This window comes from Fukomys damarensis, unplaced genomic scaffold, assembly GCF_012274545.1.
Source record: "Fukomys damarensis isolate Sample0158 unplaced genomic scaffold, DMR_v1.0_HiC HiC_scaffold_35, whole genome shotgun sequence".
NCBI lineage: Eukaryota > Metazoa > Chordata > Mammalia > Rodentia > Bathyergidae > Fukomys > Fukomys damarensis.
The window spans coordinates 1419222-1433416 of NW_022900947.1; the positions used below are offsets into that span (position 1 = coordinate 1419222).

General features: G+C 54.5%; 1 protein-coding gene across 6 annotated transcripts in view; it reads right to left on the reverse strand.

The window, feature by feature from the left end:
- The window catches only part of Zfyve28 (zinc finger FYVE-type containing 28), a 95795-nt gene that overhangs the window by 40045 nt on the left and 41555 nt on the right, over positions 1 to 14195 (reverse strand). For all 6 annotated transcript variants that reach the window (XM_019210293.2, XM_033758877.1, XM_033758878.1 and 3 more), the window contains one exon: positions 1887 to 2027. In XM_019210293.2, coding sequence (XP_019065838.2) covers positions 1887 to 2027 — 141 coding nt within the window. Of the gene's footprint in view, positions 1 to 1886; positions 2028 to 14195 lie in introns of those variants that run through there.

A 14195-nucleotide genomic window follows, 5' to 3' on the forward strand; every position in this document is an offset into this window, starting at 1 on the left:
TGTGCGCTGACACTGAAGCAAAGTCTGCTACACAAATAACGTTAATGAAGCCTGAAAAACACAAACAATAAAAACAAGGTCCAGCTGGCATAAAGTGGTACTACTGTCATTTCTCTCTGAGAGGTTCCTGGGTAGGAAGGCTCCTCTCTCACGAGTCAATAAACTCAAGAGCAAAACATGGCAAAATATTAGAGTGAGGGATCCGCCAGGCACACCTACAATCCCAGCCGCACAGGAGGCTGAAGTGGGGATCAGCTAAAGGAGCTGGGTTGCAGCTCAGTGGGAGAGTGCTCACCTAGCAGGCTCCATCACCAGCACTGTGAGGAAAGGGCAAAGCCTCAGGGGTCTGAGGCCCAGCGTGATGGCCTGGCATGCCACAGCCGGACACCTGCTGCCTAGGCAGAGTCTCGTTTTACACACACATAAGTCCCCAGTGCTAGCACAATATACTTCACACACAGTGTGCATCAACAGACATCACTGGGACTTCCAGAAAGACAACTGGGCAAGTCCTGCATTCACCCAGTGCACCACAGAGGGAAACTTCTGGCTAACACAGGGAGAGAGCAACAGTAGTCCACGCAGCAGGGTTTCAGAGCATGGAGGACCACAGGAAAGAGGCCTGGGGCCAGGGAGCCCCCTCAAGGATCCAGCAGAGAGAGACGGTGCCAGGAGACTCCTTGTCCTCATGGCTGCTGGACCCCAGGGACAGGAAGGATGTGTGTCCTGCTGTGTTCTCTGCAGAGCTGCACGTCCCCCAGGACATCCCTCAGCACCTGGCCTGAGAAGGGGCCACCAGCTCTCAGCCAGCCACTCAGACTCACTTAGAGCAGTGCTTTGTCATCAGCACCATCGTCCAACCACAAGCACCTGGCTCCTGGTGAGGGGAAGAAAAGGGACAACAGCCATCCCTGTAGTCGACCATGCCTCTCCTTCCCTCCAGCAGGACCTGAGGAGCAGTGCCCTGTCAGGAGCTGTTTCTAACATGAGCTCCTGGGAACAGGGAGGCCAGGCCTAGAGTGGCCTGGGGTGCTGTGGGTGAGGCCACTGCTGAGACAGCTGAAAAGCAAAGCCTGGAAGGCCACCCTGGCCACAGGCACGGCCCTAGCACAGGCAAGTCCCTTGGAGGCAGGCCAAGTGGAAGAGGAGGTGACCCCTGACCCAGACCATGCTGGAGCAAAATCCAGGCTCCCAGCCCTCGTCCGGTGTGGCCACTTTCCAGGAGGCACAGAGATGGGACCCCCAAGACCACAGGGACAGTGATGGGCTCCCTGTTTGGTGAACACGTCAGTGTCCCCTCCCAGGACAGAGGACCGAACAAGCCCTTGTGGAAACCAGGCATGGTGAGAACTGGATGTGTTTGCACGTGTCTATAATCCCGGCACTCGGGAGGCTGAGGCAGAAGGATCTCAAACTCAAGGCCAGCCTGGGCTATCTAGCAGGTACAAGGGTGGCCTGGACTGCATAATGAGACCCCATCTCAAAAACAAATAAACAAAAAAGACTTCGTGGGCAAAACACACAGAAAATGGTCCAATCTTTGTGAAGACCTTGCCTGATGATCACTTGACAAAACTGCACCATCCCTCCACTGTCCTGGAGACGCCCCTGAGCGTCTGGTGCACAGGAAGAAAAGAGTGTCAGCTGAGATATTTTTAGCAGCAGCTTGCAGGGCCCTGTTTATTCTGTAGCTGCAGCTCTGGCACCGTGAGTCAGCGTGGAGCATGGTCACGTCACCCCAGCAGCACAACACACACATCCAAGTACCTCACCACCCTCTCTGCGTCCCTGCGGCAGTCCCTGAGGAGGTCCTCACAGAAGTGAGGCGGTGACAGAGCCTGGGGGTCACTAGGGCCAGGCTGCTCTGTCCCATACTCAGTGCTCACCTGGCAGGAGCGGAACTGGCTGACGAGCAGCGTGCAGCGCTGGGGGTCCTTCCGCCCGTCCAGGCTGTCCAGCTCTGCAGCCACCTGGTTCAGCTCTTCATCCGCATAGTAGAACTGGGCCAGCAGCTGTGGATCGGACCTCTGGGGAGAGAGACACCAGGCACATGAGTGACAGCTGACCAGAGGGGACACAGGGTCACTGCTGGGCCCAGTCCCCAGCCCAGAACCCCCTCCTGTTAGATTCCTACAGAAGCATTTCAGGACACAACCAAGGTGGAGGCGCAGGCCACCACGGCTCAAGCTTGGCAATCCCCAACCCTGGGTCCTTATCCAACACAGACAAGGGGCTCTGTAGGAAAAAGGGCTCAGGGGCTACAGAAAGAGCTCTTAGGAGAGATGTTATTCACAGATCTGAACAGCAATGATAAAGACGGCCACCAAAGACCATATATTCCCCACTGAAAAGCAGAAACATGGACAGTGCCAGGCAGCCTGCTAGCCCTGTTCTCTGGAAACCTCTAAGTCCTTCCGGTCCAGCCTCTCGGTGCAGGCAGTGCCTCTATTCAGGGCTTCCTTCACCCCAGACTCAAAGAGGTTCAGGACTGGGTCTTGCGACACCACACTATGAGCAAAATCCAGGCTCCTTGCCCTCCTCAATTGGGCCCGCTGGCCATGGCCCCTTGCTCGGCCCCTCGCTCTGCGCAGAGCACATCTGAATGCACGTTGGTGCCCCCACATGGAGGTCCTGCTGCACCAGACACCACCAGCCCCTTGCCCTGGACATGAGACTCGGGGAGTAAGAGAAGCACAGTGAAAAGGTCACACAGCCCTTGCGTGTGTCTTTATAGAAGGCATTCTTTCTGCATAACCACCCAGAGGACAGTCACAGAGAGGGAAAGGTACCCAACCACACCTGGGCACAAACTTCACAGTGGTACTGCACACTCGTGTGGCCACATTGAGTGTGAGTACCTCGGCTCATTTCATAACTAGTTCTTTGCATCACAGTTTCCTTCCCAGCCACACTGCCCCCTCCTCTCCAGCTTTTCCTAGGCTGCAGGGCCTTGGTCACAAGGTACAGGAGCCTTCCTAGGACTCTGCAGCGAGGCTGAGGCGATACCTGTCCATCCAGCAGCTGCTCCCTGTCCTGCCTGCAGGCTGATGTCTAAGCAGACGCTGCTGGTGGAGACGAGAGGGCACCGATACCATCCCCTCTGTGTGTGGCCCGGCCCCCTTCTCTCCACAGTTGGGCTGATGTCCTGGGCTCTTGCCAAACCCAGCATGAGCCTCAGGCCCCAACCCTGAGGCCACTCTGATGAAGCAGGACCCAGACTGCTTCCAAGTGTGGGAGGCAGGAGGCGCTCAGCTCCAGGTCCTCCCCCAGGGAAGGGCCCAGGAGGGTGCACCTTCCAGCAGGCCTTGCCCTTTGCTTCTCAGATGCCACCCTCAGACCCCACCCCAGCTTTGTGGCACCCCGTTCCCCTGCTGCGCACCCATTCCTCTGGACGTTTCTTGTGCCAGAAGGTGGGAAGCCTCAGACAGCACCTGGTTACAAGTGCACAGAGCTAAGCTTGCAGCAGGCCTAATGCACCTGTGCAGGGCACCATGTCCCTGATGAGGCCCTCGGTGCTTGGCATCTGGGGGTATAGAAGGGCAGGGACATTCCTAAGCCTGATGCCTCACTATGGCTGAGTGCCTCTCTCAGAAATGGGCCAGAGCCCACAATCTAAATGCAACCTGGAGGACAAACGCCCCAAGCTGCATGTCTCCCAGCCCGGGTGCTGCCTCGTAGGTAGGATGCCAGCCAGCCCAGTAACCAGGCCAGGCGCTGAACTTAGGGCACTGGACACGGACGCATCCAGGAAGCAGTCTCTGCTTCAGGAAGAAGGTACATGGGGAAGGGATTTAGTTCAGTGGTGCCACCACCTGCCTCACAAGCGCCCAAGTCCCAAGTTCAATCCCTGGTACCAAAAAAAAAAAGAGGTTACAAAAGCAGCCTGTGCCCAAACCAAGGATGACTCAGGATCATTCTTTCCTGACCCTGAAGACTCCCCATGTGCTTGCAGATCCCAAAGTAAATACAACTTTTGGGTCGGCTGAAGCCAGCCAACAGACAGCCCCTCTCGGCCTGGGCATCTGAGCATTTAAAACGACCTCTGAAGCCATTTGTAGATCTTTTTGATGGGCGAAACAGTGAGGATGTCTGTGATCACAGGAAGCACAGCTCTGGGGGACAAGGGGCATTACAAACAAGGCTTCCAAAACCCAACCCACATGAATAGGCAGGATCTGATTGTCCTTGCCTGCAACTGCGGTAAGAACAGGCTCCAAGCCACACCTCACTTCCTCTGGGAAGGGCTAGGGGGTGACTAGACACTGTGGTCTGACAGGAGAGCACACAGGCAAACAACCACTGGTTTTACCTGATGTATGCAAAAGCCCTTAAATCAGGCCTACAAATGTGTAGACCACTAGAGAGCTGTGGTTGCACATGCACACACACACAAGGAATTTGGAATACTCAAGGAAAAAAACCTAACATTTAAAAGGCCTACTCTATTTTGGTTCTAGCTCAGTCGGCCCTCCAGCCCCCTCAGGACTGGTACTTCAGATGGAAAAATCTGAAGTTCCACATGTCTGCTGGTAGTGCCAGAGGGTGGGAGCAGAAGCGAGTTTATTAGGGCATCAATCACACCCACCCAAGCCCTCTGCAGGCACTGTGTGAGACAAAACCTCCAGGCAGGGGTCCCCAGAAAGGAATTAACAAATCTGATAAAATTCCATTTCTTCTGATTAACAGAACCCAGAAAAAAATGAGGATACTAAATTTCCATCTCTAGGTACACAGAGCATGGGGTGAGCAGTTACCCTGGCCTGTGCATCGCACTGAGCTGGCATGGTCCGTGAGGGCTGGGCTGCCTGCCAGGGAGTACAGCCAGGTCAGAGGGGTGGATGGAGCCATGTGGCCACACCAGCTTATTCACTAACATTTTAATGTGAGGTGCTAAAGCTTTTAATTTCCACAAGTAAAGTGTTCATGACTAGGGGAACCGACTGGGAAGACATGGACTACTAAAATCTGTGAGCTAAACACTGTAAAATCGTAAATCAGAACCCAGTAAGAATGTCTTTTTTTTTTTTTTTTTTAAGACAGGGTCTCACTATGCAATACAGGCTGGCCTCGACCTCACTATGTAATGTAGGCTAGCCTTGAACTCACAGTGATCCTCTTAACTCCACATCCCAGAGACTGGGATTCAAGCTTGCACTACCACTCCAGGAGTGCCTTTTAATCATGCCATGAAAATATAATCTCAAGATGATTCATAGCAGCAAAAATTTTTACCATTGGAAGGAGTCAAGAGGGCTGGGGATCCAGGGATTTAGCTCAGTGGCACCGTGCCTGCCTCACAAGCACAAGGTCCTGAGTTTGAGCCCTGGTACAAAAAAAAAAAAAAAAAAGAAAAACGAGCCCGAGTTGGCCCAGGAAAAAAAAAAAAAAAAAAAGGTGACAAGAATAGGTCCAGAGAAGGTATTTAGTTGGAGGTGGTGGCTCCTGCCACAGCACCCTCGTTGAAGGCAGAAGAGATGCAATCCCAAAGCTGCTCTATGTTCAATGCCACAAAACAGAATGGACCACCCAGAGCACAGGTGCACAGCGCTGCCTTGCTGTCGACGCACAGACACAGCTGCAGGCATAGATGTGGACGTGGCATAGGATGACCTGGAGTGGCCAGCATGTACAGCACCCACAGGAGCTGCCCGGGAGGGATTGGTGCGGCCCTGATCAGAGCCCTGCATCTGAGCCCTCTGCAAGAAGGCCCCATGCCACACCTTCAACCCAAGCGCCCAGACTGAAGCTCACAAAGGCAGCGAGTGGCCTGGGTCCCATGCTGGACACCACAGGGCCAGAGCTCAGCCCGGGGTCGCCGAGACCCTCCAGCATCTTTGCAGGAGGAGGAGGGGTGAGTACCAGGGCCAGATCCCTTTCATACCCCTGCTTCCGAACGTGACCTCGGGACATGCTGTGTCACTCCAGAGTGGCAGCATCACAGGAGAGGATAGTAGTGGGGGAGATGGCAGGTCAGGTGGCACAGCAGACCTGAGAGGATGCCCCCAGCCCTGGGTAAGCCCAGCGAAGGAGTGAAGCCCAGGAGGCTCCGGGGGTCCAGCCCCACCCCCACAGCTGTCCCTAGGATGGGGCTCTAAACACCAGTCCCCAAGAAGAACCACTCAGTGTGGCCAGCCCTGTGCCATCCACAGTCCCAGTGTTCATCAGCAGAGACTAGTATAGCAGATCCCCAGCGACAGTGGTCATGCATGGACTTCAGGGGCACACAGGTCTGAGGTCAGGAGGCAGAGGGTAACCTGCCCTGGGCCCCATCCTCTCCTGGCGTAGCTTTCCAATAAAGCCTTACGCTCTGCTCTCCAACATCAAAATCCAAGCCGCGAAGCCTCTGGAGACATCCAAACTCAGTCCCAGCCCTCCAGCTGACCTTCAGCCCCAGCACAGGAACAACAGTCCAGGCCATCAAGAAGACTTGGCCACTGGGACAGCAGGTCCCCAAGGCCAGCACTGCTCAAGGCCTCCCCATACTGACCTAGGCCCTCCTGTGGGTCCCCACCACCCCCCTGTCCCCTCAGGAGCCTGCTGCTCCCAAGCCTCATCCACAGGCCAGGGCCCTGCTGACCTGGTGGTGCCGTCACCATCCCCTAGCAGACAAGCACTCACTCCTCTGGTCACATGGGACAGCACTGCTGTCTGTCTGGCCTATCGATAGCCCCCGTCTGCCCAGGACACAGAAGGCTGTGGACAGCATGCCTAATGGGCAGGGAAACTGGCAAGAGATGGGAGTGGGAGGGTCCTTCTCACTTTGGCCTTAGCCATGGCTTCTGCTGGGCCCTTCACCTTGCACTCTCCTGGGACTCAGGTACCTGGCCTCCCTGGGCTTACAGGCCTGAATGTGGAACTGAGCCTAGACCCACGGTCACTCGGTGAGCACAGCCCAGCACATCCTGATCTAGTAGCCGCTGTGATGGCCAGCTGCTTCTCCTGGAAGTCAGGATAGCGGGGCCTGGTCAGGTCTGGGAACTGGTGGCTGGGGCTAAGGCACAGTTCATGCACATATATAACTGCTCAAAGCCGGCCACGAGAGCAGTCAACCTGTCGTCCGTGCAGATCCAGGTGGTCTTAGGCTAGCCTGGCTCCCTACTTTCTGGCACACAAGTCTCAGCAATAACTGCAGCTTTCATGGGATGTGTGGAGGGCTGCCCAGAACCACTTGCACTCTGCCCCTGCCCTCCTGGAACTAGCACTTCCAGTTAGTGGGAAGCTGCCTGGACAGCCTGGGCTTTGCTATTCTGCTCTCAGGAGGAAAACATCTTCCGAGGATGTGCCCAGTAAGCCACACTGCCTGAGGCAGATAACCCAGGACAGGCTGCCTTTCTGGGTCCTCTCCCCCAAGCTGAGACTCCATCTTCCCACAGCAGCTTCCCTTCTGAGTCTTGGAGGACCAGCCCACAGTCGATCAGAAACAACTTCTGTCCCTTGCCGCCTGTCTGTGCCACGTCAGGTGACCTGTGCGGGAGGGTATGGTGTCTCTTTGGGACTTGGGTAAGTAGAGTGCCAGCTCAGGACAGTGTGCAGGATGTAAACTCCCTGCGGCTGGAGGACAGCCACTCATGATCTTTGCTGTTCTCTAAGTAGAGAGTCCTCCCCTGCGATTGGTAGACCTGCTTTAGAATCCTGCCCCCCTAGAGGCAGGGGCCATCCCTCAATTCACAGAGAGGAGAGCTCTGAAAACCCACAAATCCACCCAGGATCCCACATCCAGCAAGTGTTGGCACTGGTACCTCAACCCATCTGTCATTCAGTGTCTTATTTATTTTCTTGTTGCTGAGACAAAATACCCAACAACCACAAGTTAAAGTAGGAAAGGTTTTTTAATTTTATTTTTTGAAAGGTTTATTTAGCTCAGTTTGTAGAGGTTATAGTCCATAGTCAGCTGCCTCTGAGGCAGGGCAACATGGCTGAGGGGCATCACAGAGGAGAAACAGTCCATGGCAGGGAAGGCAAGAGGCAGCAAGCAGCAGCCTTCTTTCTTTCATTCCCTTTTATTCCATCCAGGATGTAAGCCTATTGCTTGGTGCCACTCCCACCCAGGGTGGGTCTTCTGTCTTCAGTAAATCCATCCAGCCACACTCAGAATTTGCAAATCCAGTTAGAACACTGGTCCAGTTATCACACGCCCAGAATCCAGTATCACACATTCGTGATCCAGCCACTCCCAAAAGCCCCACCTATGAGTGCATGAGGGGACATCTACATACAAGCCATAACATTCACACCTGACAGAGGAGGACATTACTCTGACTTAGTTTCTTGGCAGGCTCCTGCTGAATAATAAGAAGTCAGAAAAAAATTGCCATTCTTAGGCCCAAGACAGGTGGGGTGCCCTGTGAAGAGCTCACACTACACCTGGCTCAGCAGGTTGAGGACCAGGCTCACAGCTGTGACCATCCTGCCCAGTAAGGGTCTGAGATATTCAATGCCAGACCAGGAAGGTGATCCTGGGGCAAGTCAGTTTGCACAAACAACGCCTATCAATGCTGTGTATCCACAGCAAGGCCATCTGTCACCCATCCTGGGGTGCAGCCCAAAGGACAGGCTCTAACCCTACACATGCCTCCAGCCTGACCTGAAACCACAGACGGCCCATCCTCAGTGACATATGGGCCAGCCAGGCCACCGAAAACCTTCTCTGCCCAAGCACACAGTACAGCCCCTCTTAGAGCCCTTCTCAGCAAGTATGGCCAGGAAGGGCTAAAGGCTTTATGTTAATTCACATTAATCATACCTTGTCCCTATGGCAGGATGGAAACGAATCATCTCTATAACGCCTGAGAGGACTGATGGTGGCTTCCAGCCCCAGTCCCAGCTGAGTGGCTGGCTGGGTGGGAACCTGGGAAAGTCACTTACCCCATCCAGGGTGACCTTCTGCAAAGTGGCCTTGAAGCACACAGAGAACCTGGCACTGTGCCACCCAGTGCAAGTGCTCCATGAATACCAAGTACAGTTCCTAGCACCTTCATCATCACAGATAAAAGCTGATGAAGACAAGACAGTCAGATAACAGCCAACCTTCTGGATAACAGTGCCCTCCATGAGACTGCCTGCATCTCAGGACAGTGAGGGTAGAACCCCACATGACAGCCAGAAGCTCACCAGCCCACAGCTCCTGTGCTCTTACCTAGCCACTCCTGGTCATCAGGCAAGGGGTACCCCAGAAAAGTGGAGGATGGGGGCAGGACTATGGGGTAAGGGGAGGCAAAGAACCAAGCAGACCTGGGGCAGAATAGAGCGGGCTGATAGAGGCCATCTGGGTGAGCAGAGAAGGGTACACTTGCTGGGGGCCCTAAATACAGAAACAGAGAGCAGAGGTTAAGCAGGAGCCCCACGGCTTCAGGGCCACCCTGGGAGAGGGGTTGGCTGGCAGAGCCAGTGGGTGGGGCCCACAGGTGAAGGTGGGGTGCCCTCCACAGAGTGAAATGGGAAAAAGAGAGAAGCTGGTAACCAGCAGACAGAACATGGGAAGGGAAAACAGGAAGGAGCCGGCCTGTCACTGCACGGTAGGCTGCAGCCTGTGCCCACATCTGGCTAGGCACAGTAGGGCATTTTGGTGCATGTGGCACATGGACCTGCTATAGCCACTCTCAAGCACGCTGTGCAGGTCACCCTGCCACCAACCCACCCAGGGTTCTTCTGCTCAACGTGGACAGAAACCACAAATTGGCAAAGTGCAGTCTTCTTGACATTAGTGGCTCTGGTCTCTGCGTGCCAATATCTCAGGCTTATTCACAGTTCTCAGTGCCACAGTCATCAAGGCTCCCAGCCACTTCTGTCAGCGCCTTGGCCGCTGAGGCTCACAGCCCCCTTGGCAGCTCTCTGGAGCTCTTCCCACAGCTTCTGCCACCTGGTGGGGCTCTCCACAGGTCTCTAACGATTGCTGCCAGTCACCACTGGTCTGCACTGCCGGTCTCTACCAGGCTCTGCCACAGCAGCCACTGATCTCTGCCAGCTGTCACTGGTCTCCACTGTCGTTCTCTGGGGCTCTGCAGGGCTCATCGCCCCTCGTGGCACCAGCTCTTCTTGGTGCAGCTGCTCAGCCCACTGTGCCTGAGACGAGAACCAAAAGTAGGCAAGAGGAGCCCGAGTGAGGCTTTCCTGGGATCTGTGCTGCAGCACTGAGGGGTGTGAGGAGCACTGCTCACACAGAGCAAGAGCAGGCTGTGCATGTGTTTTGGTACATTCTGCAGGCCTTTTCTATAAAATCTTTGTAGTAATGGGGCCAAGGGGACAGGTAATGTCATCAGGAGTAGCCACAGGGCACAGTCATCTGGAATTGGGTCCGTGTTTTAATCCTGCTGCAGCCACAGCTAATATTTCCTTGAGTGGCTGATATGGTTTAGATCTCAAATGTCTCCCAAAAGCCCCCAGAGGCTTCAAGGTGACTGGGTCAAGGAGGCTGTTAGGAGGTGGGGCCTGGTCAGGAAGGCAGGTCACTGGCAGCATGACCTGGAAGGGTTTATCTCCCTCCCTGCCTCCTCTCTTCACTTTGCTTGCTAGCCACCATGTTGTGAGCAACTTTCTTTTGCCCAGGCCCTGCCACTCTGCCCTTCTACCATTCCCACCTGCTATCCTGTTTCTGCCTTGAAGCTAGCTAACCAGGGACTGAGCCTCTAAAGACCATAAGCCAAAATAAACCTCTCAAGTTGTAGGCGTTGGGTATTATGTCCCAGTGATGGGAAAGTGACTAAGACGGCAGTTGTGAGGCTAGGATAGCCATAGCTCAGTGTGACAGCTCTTATATTTCTGCAAAAATGGCGTGGCTAAAATGGGGACTGCGGTCAGTTTCAAAGAGTTTTGAGGACAGCCAGCCATATTGCTCAGAGTTTCTTGGGGTTTAGAGTCCAGGGACACCAACAATGGGCTCCCAGTCCTTACCCTGTCGGGCTGCTCCCTGGAGAAGCAACAGCAAGAGTTGCAGCAGCCTGGAGTGGAGAGGGTGTCATGGCCGCCATCCTTAGCTGCGGTTCCTGTGAGCAAAGCCTACAGGGCAGAAGCAACCCCAGGGTGTGGAAGACACAAGGGCGGCCTCCCCTTACAGAGAACCTAAGGAGCTGCCTGCTGGTTCCTGGCTCCCTGGCCAACATGGGTCCTCAGACCTCACAGGGCAGAGCAGGCTCAGCTCTCTTCTGGTCCACTCAGGAATCTCTGGCCCTTCAGAGCCTTAAAGCTGGGGACACCTGGGCCAAATGAAAAGATCTCACCCAGCCTGACTCACACGGCTCTTCCAGCTCAGGCAGGGTGAAGGGCACTAAGCAGGCCCTCAGGCCTAACCTCAGCCGGACTCGGGTACAAATATCTGAGAGCCACCCTGGCCCCAAACAACCCACTGAGCCCTCAATGGATGAATTCTGCAAGGGATACTGTGTTTGCTTCCTGGCCTGTGGACCTGTACAGGGGGCCAGATGCTCCACTCCAGTATATGAGAGGGGTGGTGTGAGGGCAGGACACCTATGGCCTTGGCTGCTCTCAAGAAGAAACCAAGGAGGGGGCCAGGGCTGTAGCTCAGTGGTACTGCCACCTGCCTCGCAAGCACAAGGTTCCTAGTTCAATCCCTGGCACCAAAAAAAAAAGAAAGAAAGAAACCAAGGAGGGCAGAGGTACCAAGATGGCACTGTCCCTGCAGCACACACACCAACATCAGACGTGCAGCTAGACTGGGACATCCACACGACAGGAAGACCACATCTCCCGACAGAGTTCATGGGAAGCAGCATTTGGTTATACTGTCTAGTTATTCTGGCTAGAAGTCACGAAACCTCACCCACAACTAAGAGGCTCACATGTGTGAATTCTGTAGCACCATGAACCTCACTCCATTTTCACTTGAAATGCTTTTATAACCAGAGCTGCCCACAGTGACGTCTTACAAGAACAAGCTTGTGCAAAGCTGCCCACAGGCCTCGTCAGAGGCACGTCCATGCCTCCGCAATTTCCCAGACAGCCTGGTAAATTAGTGCCCAGAGCAGCTTTAGATGTTAGAACAGTTTAAACACCCAATAAAAATAAACCCCTGCACCTGCTGTCTTGCCAGGTGGCGCTCCACCCTCAGCCCGGGGGTTCTTGTGAGAGAAGCTGTCGGACAGGAGATGCACAGAAGATGTGGCAGCTTCGCTCAGCAGAGCTCGGGGCTGGGCAGGGACCCTTGTGATGCACAGGGCACACCATGCACACAGAGGCGCCCCTCAGCAGTCTGGCAGGTGGCAGCCCCACTGGGAAGGTGAGGCCCTACCTGGGACCCGGCTGTGGGCTGTGAGGAGGAGCACTGCTCTCTACTCCTTCCAGGGGGGCAGGTGGCTCGGATCTCACAAGACCCCCAGGGATGACAATGGCCTGGGCTGTAGTGTTGGTTCTGCAGTCCACCCCAGACCACCGTGCGGAGAGCTTTTCCTTTCTTTTCTTCCTTTTTTGACAGGGTCTCACTAGCCCTTACAAGCCATGATCTTGCCCGGGCTGGCTTTGAACTCCTGCCCCTCAGGAGATCCTCCAGCCTCAGCTTCACAACCAGGTAGGACTATAGGCACATGTCACTGCACAGGTTGAAGAGTTTTCAAAAGGAAAACGAATCTGCAAACAGAAGTCCCAAGCAAATACATCTGTACACAGGACCAAGGGAGAGCACTGCAGAAGACAGCACGACCGCTGCAGTGAGTGAAAGAGCACTGAGTCATCCAGCACCTCAAAAGCCAGAGGGCAGGACCCAGGGGGCAGTGGGCAACTTCAAGGGGGAACCGTGTGCTGAGTCACAAAGGGGGGAACCATACCTGACAGGAGGGTGTTGCTACAACTCTGAGCTTTGAACCTCAATTTTAAACATTCTTTAAATTGCACTTTATTTTTAACACTGACTGCTACACAGCAAACTGTTAATATGACAAGCAGTTCCTTTCCCACAGTGCTAGCAAGGTGCCCTGGATGCCAACTCTGTACCCATCGCCAGGATGGCCCAGCCCTGGAGTGGGGGTTGAGCCTCGGCCTCAGCTGTGTGGGAGTCTGCTGGAGGGAAGTGGGAAGTTACACTACTTGTCTGCAGTGACCCCCCCCCCGCCTTCCCAAGGGAGCTGAGTGACTTGTTAAGGGCACACATGAGCTGAGCTTGTTTCTTCAATCAAAGGATCAGTTACAAGATGCCAGTCTCGCCCATGGGAGCTACTGCAGCTGCTTGGCTGTCCTGGTCCCTGTCAGCCCCACAGGGAGGATCGCAGAGACAGCTGAGGCTGGTGGGATAATGCACGCTTCTGGCCTGCTCCCCAGGGTTCCCAATGGACTCAGAAACCTGGGGTGGTCACTGCCTCCTCCTCACATGGAGCCCTGACCCAGGCCCCAATTCCCAGGGGCCACCCTCTCTGGCCACACTGCCCCAGGCTCACTCACTGGGCGCCAGTCCCAGGTCTGGGCAGACAGCTCAACAGCCCAGGACAAGCACATCCATCACTCCCCAGAGAAAGCAGTCTTCACTTTCTCAAACAGCTTATGAAGGCACAATTCACATCCCACGAAATTCTCCCAGTTAAAGTATGCAATTCAGCAGTTTTTAGTAGGAGTTCTGGGTCATAGCTGTGATCTAATTCCAGAACATCTTCATTGCCCACAAAAGTGACCCCACACTCTCTAGAAGCCCCCGTCTGCCCTCTGTCTTTACTCACATACATGGAATCACACTATGGTGTGCAGCCTTTTTGGCTGGTTTCTTTACTGAGCACAAGGCTTCTGAGGCTCGTCTGTGCTATAGCATGAATTCGGGTATTGGAAACTTAATCTCTGAAGCTCTATGTGAGCGGTACTTGAAGGTAGGGCCTCTAGGAGGTGAGCAGGGTTGGACACGGTCATACAGTGGACTGTCAGGAGCATTTCTACATAAATCTGGAGGAAATCATTTCATAATTAAAGTATGACTATCGCTCTCTAAGGCCCAGTGCTGCAGAAACACAGCTCCATTTGCCTCTGGTCACAGCTGAGGCCACCATGGTCTGTGAAGCTGTGGCAACACAACACAGCTGGGGCCGGGGATGCGGCTCAGTGGTTCCACCGCTGGACTCACAAGCACAAGTTCCCTAGTTCAATCCCTAGTGCCAAAGGGGCGGGGGCAGAAGTTCTACGGGCTGGGATTTAGTTCAGTGGTGCCACCTCCTGCCTCAAAAGCACAAAGACCCGAGTTTGATCCCTTGTACCAAAAAAAAAAA